The sequence below is a fragment of the Nicotiana sylvestris genome, chromosome 5 (assembly GCF_000393655.2).
Source record: "Nicotiana sylvestris chromosome 5, ASM39365v2, whole genome shotgun sequence".
Lineage (NCBI taxonomy): Eukaryota > Viridiplantae > Streptophyta > Magnoliopsida > Solanales > Solanaceae > Nicotiana > Nicotiana sylvestris.
In genome coordinates this window covers 23,670,867-23,682,436 of record NC_091061.1, presented here as the reverse complement: position 1 = coordinate 23,682,436, position 11,570 = coordinate 23,670,867, and the positions used below count along the sequence as shown (strand labels likewise).

Here is an 11,570-nt window from a genome sequence, read left to right as displayed (position 1 = left end):
TGCTCTCTCACCAACTGAAGCTACTATGCTCTTACACCCACTGAATGATCAAGAAATTTTTCAATTAGTGCACTATGTCCAACCTCTTAAATCACCCGGGCCAGATGGACTTCATCCACTATTTTACCAAAAATTCTGGCATCAAATCCAACACTCCTTAATCCCCTTCTGTAAAACTATTTTCCAACAAGGTTATATCCATGTAGAGCTAAACACAACTTATGTTTGCTTGATCCCAAAAGTCAAGAGTCCCTCATCTATGACTCACTTTAGACCGGTTAGTTTATGTAACACTCTTTACAAAATCATCACAAAAATAATTGTTAATCGTATCAAACCTTTTCTACAAAAATTGATAAACCCTACTCAATCTGCTTTCCAAAAAAATAGAAGGGCAGCGGATAATGCCATCATTGTTCAAGAATTACTCACTCATTTTAGAAACTCCAAATCAAAGTGTCCCAACATGCTTCTAAAAGTAGACTCGAAAAAGCATTTGATAGAATGGAATGGAGCTTCATAAGAAGATCCTTAACATTCTTTAATGTTCCACCACAACTAATATTTCTCATTATGTCATGTGTGTCCACCACATCCACTTCTATACTTTTCAATGGATCACCAACAAATTTCTTCACCCCATCACGTGGTATTAGGCAAGGTGATCCACTCTCACCTTACCTCTTTATTTTATGTATGAAAATATTATCTAGACAAATAAACAATGTTGTTGACTACAACCTTTGGAAGCCTATTTCATTGAATGCTAATGGACCTCAAATTCGATGACATTATATTGGAATCCAAAATAATTACACCTAGTTATCGTAAAATTATAGACATACTAAACTAATTTACTGAACACTCAGGGCGAAAAATAAATTTTAAAAAATTAAAAATTTTCTTCTCCAAATATTGCTCCGTAATTGACAAAATTTTTGTCTTGTCATGTTTTAACATGATGGAAGGGACATCATTTGGTAAATATCTGGGGTTCGCTATCTTCAACTCTAAACCAACCAAAAGAGACTACCAATTCATCTTAGATAATTTTAAAAATAGGTTAGCGGGTTGAAAAACCAACCATCTTACAATGGACGGTCGTACTACTTTGATCAAAGCAACTCTAAATATCATTCCCAATCATAGTATGCAAATTATGTCCCTACCCACTCATATCATCATTAGACCAGAAAGCTATCAAAAAAAATTTTATGGAGCTCTACCTCGCAAAAAAAGAAGCTTTACCTCTTAAATTGGAAAACAATTACTTCCTCTAAGGAACACGGTGGATTGGGTATTCAAAAACATCGGCAAAAAAATGATGTCATACTAGTAAGTATGGCTTGGAGGTTGTTTCATCACCCCCACACACCTTGAGAATCCTTCTTAATTTCTAAATATATTACTATCACTAGAACAACACCTAGAAGGACCTCCACCCTATGAAAACATATGATGCATGGATGACAATATGCCAAATAGGATTAAAATGGCATGTCACGCAAGGTAGACATGTTAACTTTTGGAATGATAATTGGATCGCTCCAAACATGAATATTAGAAGTCTTATATATGGCCCTTTAAATATTAATGAACATACTCTCTCAGTAGCCAATGTGCTAGTCCCCTTCTGTCATTCAAATTACCTCAACAGATAATCCACTTAATTAATAACACTTACATCACTAATTATGAGACCAATCCAGATCATATAATTTAGGGTTAATACACACACACGGATCAATTCACTGTTAACTTTTATTATAAAGCACTCATTAAATCACTTAACAATGCTAATAATCATGGTTGGATTTGGCAACTACAAATGCTTCCCAAAATTAAGCACTTGCTTTGGCTCACTAATCACAATAGACTACATACCAAAGACTACCTGCGTAAATAGGAATCATTCCATCAAATATGTGTCCCAATTGTCACATGGAAGAAGAGACTATTGCACATATCTTATTAAAATGTATGCATGCAACACATTATTGGCAAAATCTCAAACTTCAATTTCTTATTCAAATAGTCACCACCCACGAAACTCCTAACCACTGTTGGCTTCGATATCTTATTAATCAAAAGGGTAATTTTCACACACTTAACATTCCTCTAAAACAACTGATTCCTTTTGCATTATGGCATTTGTGGAATACTCGAAATAAAAATTATTTCGAAAACACTGTGATCCTGCCTTCACCAAACTCAATTATTCAACTAACAGTAAAACATCTTTTTTTAATTAACACTCATACTCATAAACGTCTTAAAATATCTATGTATGTCAAATGGAAACCACCCAACAATGGCATTATTACATTAAATACGGATGGGGCCTTCCATAGAAGCACTTCACAAACAGGCTTTGAGGGGCTATTTAGAAATCACAAAGGTGATTGAATAATGGGATATGCGGGCCACTATCAAGCATCCAATGTCATAGATATAAAATTAATGGCATTATTACGTGATTTGCAAATAGCAGTCCACCACAACCTAACACCCTTGGAAATCCAGATGGATGCCCAACATGTAATATCCATGTTAAACACACATTATACACTACTCACTCTTCTTAACTGATTGCAGGTTCCTGATCGGCCAACTGAGTAATCCAACAATCAGTCACACCTACAGGGAGCAAAAAATGGTAGCAGATAGACTAGAACTTCTTGGAATGCAATTATCGGGCAGTAACATCACATTTTGGCAAACTCTCCACTGTTCGTCATCAACCTCCTCATGCAAGACAAACAGGGTCATGCAACACAAAGAATGTGCCGTATATCACTTGCTGAATTGTATGAACCACCAACCACTTTTTGTAATCTATGGGACATAGGGGTGGGCGTTCGGTCCGTTCGGTTCGGTTTGAAGAAATTCGGTTCGGTTATTCGATTTTCGATTTTGTAAAAGTAGTAACCGAAACCGAACCGAAATAAGTTCGGTTCAGTTCGGTTTTCTAATTTTGGTTCGGTTATTTCGGTTCGCTTTTCGGTTTGAACATTATCATATTGGGCTCTTTCTATGTAATGATATGACTGGCGAATTTGTTGTTTTTTCCCAAAACTTCGAAATTGTTGGAAATATTGAGTTTATAAAAAAAATAGACTAAACTTTGCACACTATTATGGATCATGAAATTCAAATATCGTGTAAATTACAATTCTGTGTGAAATTCTCTCGGTATCTATCATATATGCTATGGAAGTTTTAACAGAGTGAAAGTCTTTAAGATTGGGAAGTTGATGGACTTACTTAATTGGGTTGAGTCTTTGATAAATTGGACCTAATAGTATTAATTTATTACCTATGGCCTTAGCCTATATATAAGTTAAAGAGCCTATATGCTAATAATTCGGTTTTTCGGTTAACCGAACTAAATAACTTAATAACCGAAAACCGAATCGAAAAACTAAAATTTTAAAATTTTAAACCGAAACAAATCGAATAAACCGAATAATCGAAACTGAAATAAAAAAAAATTCGATTCGATCGGCTTATTCGGTTCCGACCGAAATATGCCCACCCCTAGTGGGACATGCCATCTACGAGCAATGTCCCAAACAGAATCTCCTCATCTCACTCAACCACTATTAATAGTAGTACCACTAGTCATAGCGTAGTAAAGTACAATAGTGCACTTAATGAACAGCACCATGTAACACCTTTTTGATTATAATATAAATTAGTCTTTAAAACAGAAACAAAAAAAGCATCTCAACGATATTTCTTGTTTTCTTCTAAAAATAGGATCTTCTGTATTTTATTTCCTTTCCTAAGTTGGTTTAGTATTTCTATCAAAGAAGGAATATCATGTTTCAATTTTCGGTTTAGGATTTTCCTTTTCTCTATTTTAGTTATTTTCCTTTGTTAGTTGGAGTAGGAATATATTAATTATAAATATTCGATAGACTCATTCTTGAGGTCTCCAAGTGAACAATTCAGTGATCAAAATATTATTAGTAAATAGTAAATTCTACGAGAAAAAAATACTACTAGTTCCAGTAAAACTACCCTATTAACAGTTCTCTAGTTCTTGCTAACAGTGTAAAAGATAAGAAGAAGAAAAAGAAAAAAGGATCTTTACACGAATAGCCGTCCATATTTATTATTTAATTTTTCTAGCCATATATATAGTTTATATATTAATTATACACATATAATACATATATTATGTATATATTATACCTCCACCGACTATTTCTAGTTTAATCAGTTGGGGTTAATTCTTCAAAGAGTTTTCGGGATTGTTACACAAATAGCCTGCCAGATTCAATCTTTACTTTTTTTAGCCGATAAAAATAAATTATACATTAATTATATACAGTTATACATATATTATGCAATTCTGAATTATACATATATTATACATCCGTCGGCTATTTATAGTTTAAGAGACTAGGTGAACGGCTATTTCGGTTACTTCTTCGAAATAAAAACATTGGCCCATTAGATTCAGAGGAATTCAGCCCAAATATACATTTGGGCCTGACCGTTCCCTTCCAAATAAGAACGGATTATTGACCGACCACCACTCCTCTTGGCTCTCCGGCGAAATCCAGTTGTGCTCTCTCTCTTTGTCTCCTTTCATCTCCTAGATTTTCCGTCAGATTTGAACTTGGTTATCTCAAATACCAAATTCAAAAAATGGGGAAAAACGATTTTTTAACCCCAAAGGCAATTGCCAACCGAATCAAAGCTAAGGGTTTACAGAAGCTACGATGGTATTGCCAGATGTGTCAGAAGCAATGTCGAGACGAAAACGGATTCAAGTGCCACTGTATGAGTGAATCTCATCAGCGTCAAATGGAAATCTTCGGTCAAAACCCTAATCGTATCGTCGGTGGCTATTCGGAGGAATTTGAGAGCTTATTCCTAGAACACATGAAGCGTAGTCACCGATTCAGTCGTGTGGCTGCGACTGTTGTGTACAATGAGTATATTGCTGATCGCCACCATGTCCATATGAATTCAACTCAATGGGCAACATTAACTGAGTTTGTAAAGTACTTGGGAAAAACGGGAAAGTGTAAAGTTGAAGAAACCCCGAAAGGGTGGTTCATCACGTACATTGATAACGATTCTGAGACTCTCTTCAAGGAAAAAATGAAAAACAAGCGAATTAGAGCCGATTTAGCGGATGAGGAGAAGCAGGAAAGAGAGATTAAGAGGCAAATAGAGCGTGCGGAGCAGTTGATGGGTGGTGCAGAAACTATGGATGGTTCTGAGCAGCAATTGGAGTTGCCACCGAAACCCTTGGAGAAATCCGAGACTGATCAGAAGATCAAGTTAACCTTAGGGTCATTGTCGAAATCTGTTGTGAAAGAGAGAGCAGAAAGCTCAAGACTCATTTTTGATGAGATAGATAATGAGAAGAGAGTAAAGGGTAGCAAGGATGGGGAAAAAGGTGGTAAGAATGGTATAGGTGGAGGTAAATCGGTGTTGGATGAGTTAATGAGAGAGGAAGAGCAAGCGAAAGAGCGGAGTAATAGGAAAGATTACTGGTTATGCGAGGGGATAATTGTGAAGGTAATGAGCAAGGCTTTGGCTGACAAGGGATACTATAAGCAAAAGGGTGTGATTCGTAAGGTTATTGATAAGTATGTTGGGGAGATTGAGATGCTTGAAAATAAGCATGTTTTAAGGGTTGATCAGGAAGAGCTTGAGACTGTAATTCCTCAAATTGGAGGTCTTGTCAGGATAGTCAATGGTGCATATCGTGGATCAAATGCTAGGCTGTTAGCAATTGATACAAATAACTTTTGTGCTAAAGTACAAATTGAGAGAGGAATATATGACGGGAAGATTCTCAAGGCTATTGAATATGAAGATATATCCAAATTGGCTCAATAACAGGGACAAAGGATGCCAAAGGACTAATATTAGTCAAGAACTTCTTATTGTACTTTGCAAGACCCCGTTGTTCAATGTCAATTATACATTATTGCTAATGCTGGTTTCTTCATAAGTGATGGATGCCTCTAGTTTTTATTTTTCTGTCTTTATTTTTGGTGTTTTTCTTTTTGATAAGTTGTCCATCGTTTGTGATGCCATGCCAGCATGCTCTTATATGGTTGTTGATGTTGTATTTTTGGGAACAATAGTGATGTTTCAAATCTCCAGGTTCAGCTATATTTTAAGTTTCGAAGAAGCTGCCGATCCTTTCTTCAATCTGTTGGTCTTGCAGATATGCATGTCACTCTGAATTTCGCAAGTGTGTTAGGCATTCACTGAATGTTGAAGAACTTAAAAGCAAGGCCCTCCTGCAAGTGTGTTAGGCATTCACTGAATGTTGAAGAACTTAAAAGCAAGGCCCTCCTCTGGGATGGTGGATGGGTTTGTTTTTTCGCTTGTTTAACTATTCGTTGATATGCTGCTTGTCTGTTCATACTATTTATTCACTGAAACCTAATTCAACCCCTCAAAGTCGACTGCTTCTTGTTAGGATTACTTTCGCGTCGTTGTTTGAAACACACACTTTTCTAAGGTGCACAGCTTCACCTAAACTTAACTTTCAGATTGAATCTGAAGCCTTATGCAGGTTGCATCTGCACGTAATCTCTTTTGCTCTATCAGAATCGCCACCACTATTAATATCTCTCTCTCTCTCTCTCATGTAGCTCAATTTTCATAATTGCTACGTATGGACAAAAGGGTTCAGCTGTAGAAATAGAAGGATCCTAGTCTTGGACATATAAGGTTATTTATTCCTAACATTTAGTGGTCTTTCAAATACTGCTTTGTATTCATCTATAATATCGGGCTGCCCTTTTTATTCATCTATAATATGCATAAGGAGTGATGGATTTGGAAGCCAGCAAGTATAGTATGACAGTGACCTGATAGGCTCATGGTACTGTATCCACTTGGCCTGAGAGATTGCTATCACTTTTCAAGTGTTTTTGTAACTGCTTAAGGCAGTCACGATAAAAGGGTTTTTTTAAAGATAACTTTGGGCAGCAAGAAGTTTTTGTTATACCTTTATTCTTGGAACATGTCGTTCCCTCCCCCCTCTTCTTCTTCTTCTTCTTCTTCTTCTTCTTCTTCTTCTTCTTCTTCGTGTGACTACTAGATGCATGCTATAAGATGAGATCTGTGATACTTTCTTCCCGTTGCTTTTGCTTTCGGGAATAGATGTCTATGCTTTCTTGAAGATAACTCGTGTTCCTCATTTTGATGACAGAACTACGATATTTGAAATCAATGACCTCCTATGAATATCGAGAATTCCATGTTCTGTGTTATGTGCGAACTTTCTTTGATATGAATTTCCAACTATGAAGTATCAGTGCATGTATTTCTCCTGATTTGCTGCCTTATGTTTGTGGCGCAGATGGAATCTGATTTTTTCTTTAAAATATTCAACTTATACTGTCTTTTGTTAGATATTGATATTATCGTGTTCTGCTGGTATTCATAACTGTGCTTAGTTGTAAGCTAGACCATATGGTTCTTTACCTTTAGGCAACATGCTAGCACAGTAATGACTTAATTCTACCTCTGTAAATAGCAACTCTTAGTGCTCTCCTATATAATCTGACCAACCTTACTGTAGTATATTTGAGCTCTTTACTCTTATTACTTGATGTCATTGGAGAAATCAACAAGCTTAAACACTCAACAATTCGAGGAATGATATAGAAAACTTGTCACCCGATATCCTAGTATTTTGTGACTCCCTTACACAGGTACTTATTTTCTTATTTGTTCTGTTTTATTGCAGAGAACTTGTTTTGAAGTCGTTTGGATGATGTTGAGATGTTCTATTATGCAATCTAAAATTTCTTTCAATTTTGTTATTTGATGGAAAGTGGATCATTCTGGATTCCAAATTCACTTTTTAGTGTCAGTTGATCCTGTGGCTTTTGTCATCAGCAAGGTGACAGTCCATAGGGGACTTCATACTCTTATATTATACAAGTCTTTGTAGTTTAGGATTCATTGTGAGCTTGCAGTTTCAACAAAGGCATTATACATCTAAAGAACAGTTGTGTTGTGGTCAATACGGAACTTTGTGTTTTCTTGGAGGTAGAAAAGTGATGCAATCAAAGTCATAACTGCCACTTATGGTGGTGCTGGAACTTTTTCTGGGAGTTCTGATGCGAGGAAATGGAGCGAACTAGAAGTGTAGTCTCCCATTGTAGAAGGCCAAAAGCGAGGTGTCATTACAAACTAACTACATTCTTTAGCCAGCCTTAGAGAACCAAACTTTTTCTGGCCTATGATTTAAGGATTGGGTAATTTTTGTATGCAATTGCTAACAGATCCTGCGTACTAGAAGAAACAGGGGATTTAAAATTTGCGATGTTTTTCCATAGAGCACAATTTTTTAAATGAAATTCAGAGATTACACAAATCAATCTCTTTGTTTTTTTGTCTATCTTAAGAAAAATGCCTTGGGTGTATACACCTGCCGAAAGTCGCCAAAAGTTGGTGTTTTTGTTTTGATAAGCCTTCAACATTTGTGATGCCACTGCTCTTATATGTTGTTCTTGTATTTTTGGGAACAATAGTGATGTTTCACATCTAGAGGTACAGCAATATTTTTAGTTTTAGAAGAATCTGCATCCTTTCTTCAATCTGTTGTCCTTGCAGATGTGCGTGTTGCTCTGGAATATGCAAGTCACGTGTTGGCAATCACTGAATGTTAAAGAACCAAAACAAGACAAGGCCCACCTCTGCGATGGTAGGTTTGTATCTTCGCTTGTCAATACATGTGGCTTGTCTGTTCATATTATTCACTGAAAAGTTAATCCAAGACCTCAGAGTTGAGGTTGGAAGAACGAATCGCTTCTTGTTGAGATTACCTTCGCGTCTTTGTCTGAAGCGCACACTTATTTCAGCGCATAGCTTCACCCAAACTTAGCTTTCATATCAAATGTGAAGCCTTCTGCAGGTTGCATTTGCAGGTAATCTCTTCTCCAACACTCTCATGAAGCTCATTTTCATAATTGTGACGTATGGACAAAAGGGGCAAGCTGTAGAAATATAAGGATCCTAGTCCTGAACATCGTTAGACAGTCAACAAGGTGATAGTGAATAGGGGACTTATGGTTTCCTTATATTGTACTAGTCCTTGTTGTTTGGCATTCATCGTAAGCTTACAAGTTCGAACTTCAGAGGAACTATGCATTTAAAGAACAATTGTGTTGTGATCTATATGGAATTTTGCGTTGTCCGGAGGTTGAGAGTGATCCAATCAGAATTATAGCTGCCACTTGTGGTGGTGCTGGAACTTTTTGTGGGAGTTCTGAAGCCTGGAATCTTCACTCTTTGATGGTCTTTTATGTTGTTGGAACATGCTTTGATCCCTGCATTATCAAGTTGAGTAACTCTCGAGGTATGGCTTAGCGTTAATAAAGTGGGTGAAAAGCATGAGAGATTAGAGTCCTGATTAAAAAAAGAAAATCATGAGAGGTCATGGTTCAAATTTCAGCAAAGACAAAATGGTACGTGATTTCTTCTCATTTGTTAGTGGGAAGTAGCAAGAACGGTACATGATTTCTTCTCATCTGACTACTCGGTGACCTAGTCAGTGGGAAGTAGCAAGTTTACTCGGTGGAATAGTCTGAGGTGGGGTGAGTTGGTCTGCATACTACCATTATTTAGAAAAGGAAGTATCAAGTTGAGTTAACTTCTTGATATTGAGAAGCTAGTGATTCACGACAGCCAACTAATGGGGATAGCTTCCATATTTCGCGTTTGAAGTTTTCTTCTTCAACCCCATTGTTGACGCTATTATTACATGATTGTAAAATATGAAGTATTAACTTCGACAATGTCCTAATGCAAGTAACAAGGACTTGTGTTATTAAAAGAACAAAGAAAGCTATTAATGGAGCAAAACGTTGATTGGATCTAGGGCTGTTAAATGTAAAAATGGCACGGGCTAGCCAGTTTTCGGACTGGTCATTCAAAAATAGCCAACGTTTGTAAAGTCATTGAAAAATAGTTACTATTTTGCTGCAACACGGAAAGTTCCAGCATAATATACTGGAGATGGTGCATCTGTGTATGAACTTCCAGTATATTATGCTGGAACTCCAACACGCGGAAAGTTCCAGCATAATATACTGGAGATTGGAGTATTGGAGTATTTTTCTGGATTTTGAACAGTGTTTTCGTTATCTTTACATGAAAAGTGGTTAAAATTTCGATTACTTTTGAAACTGTGGCTATTTTTGAATGACCACTTGTAAATCTTGCATTTTTGAATTTCTTTGGCCCAAGCCCAAATGACCCGCCCAAGGTTGGGCTGGTTATTGACCCGACAATTTATTAAATTCAGCCCATATTGATCCGACTCATCTTAACCCGTTTAAAATTGGGCTGATTTTTAGCCAAATTGATTCATGAGTAATTTGCCAAAATATCGTAGATTTTTTTTTGTTATTGTTTGATATGTTATATATAACCATAATAAAAGAAAAGAAGATCTTATTTAATAATTATATTATTCATAAGAAAACAATACGCATTAAGTAAAGCTTGGTAAGAGTTGAACGGATTGGGTTATGATTCAAATTTTAGTCCATCTTGACCCAATCTATTTTAGCCCAAATAATTTTTGGGCGAATCATTTTACCCGCCCAATTATTAATTCAACCGATTTTAACCTGTTCGAAATCAATCCAACTCACCCATTTGTCATTCCTAATTTTGTCTGTGCTTTGACGTGAATGTTAACATCGAGCATAGTCTATTGAAGTATCCAGTTGGTAAACAGTAAAGTTATTAGGCCGACACTATAAAATCCAGCAAGTAGGTATCAGATTTTGTACAAAGCTTTTTAATGTTTTCAACCATAAGTACCTAATTACTAAACTCTGCAATTATTGATAAATAAAGCCATAATAGTATAAGATGAATCCATTGAACAAAGGGCCGAGTCCTTTGGTGAATGGCATGGATGGATTTACTTTTTCGATAGTATGTATTAGACGCATTTTTTCTCTCTTTCGGTTCGATTAAATTCTATAAGTATATATATTATCAAAATTTTATAGCCATGTACGTGTCTTAATTATTTTGAACCCGTTGGCTCAACAACTAGTTGTTACATGATTGGATTGCTATTTGAGCGAGATGCCTTTGCTCCAATAAAGGCCGGCGAAAAGAATGCTTTCCTCGTCTTTCTTAGGGCTCGTTATCGGAACGCCTCAATCAACGTTAATTTTAGTAAGTCGCTGAACATGTCATGAATTTGAGCAGGAAAGACATGGCTTTTTGATAAATACTGCTAGACTTTTTTTTATATGAGAAATGCTAAAATTTTGAATCTGCCTCGAGGCATAAGAGAAGAAAATAGGGAATAATAATACTGTATAGTCGCTCTCAAAATAATAACCGAAAAAATATATATTTTTTGTATATACATATATATTTTGTATGTTACATACAAAATTATATAAATTTTATATACTTTTTTCGGCTAACAAATATAAATAGTTTCTAGCGTGGACTAAAAGTGAAAAAAACCTAATAAATAAGTGGGTTTTCGGGTCATGGGCCTAGTGAAGTGGTCTCGACCCAAGCCCGGCCATAGCGCATCAAGCATCTGT

General features: G+C 36.1%; 1 protein-coding gene across 1 annotated transcript; it reads left to right on the top strand.

The window, feature by feature from the left end:
- The first annotated feature begins 4,546 nt into the window (after window positions 1–4,546).
- On the top strand, window positions 4,547–6,000 carry LOC104222743 (KIN17-like protein). The gene has a single exon (XM_009774025.2). It carries the CDS (start codon window positions 4,657–4,659, stop codon window positions 5,860–5,862), a length of 1,206 nt encoding a protein of 401 aa, XP_009772327.1. The 5' UTR covers window positions 4,547–4,656; the 3' UTR covers window positions 5,863–6,000.
- Window positions 6,001–11,570: the final 5,570 nt, after the last annotated feature.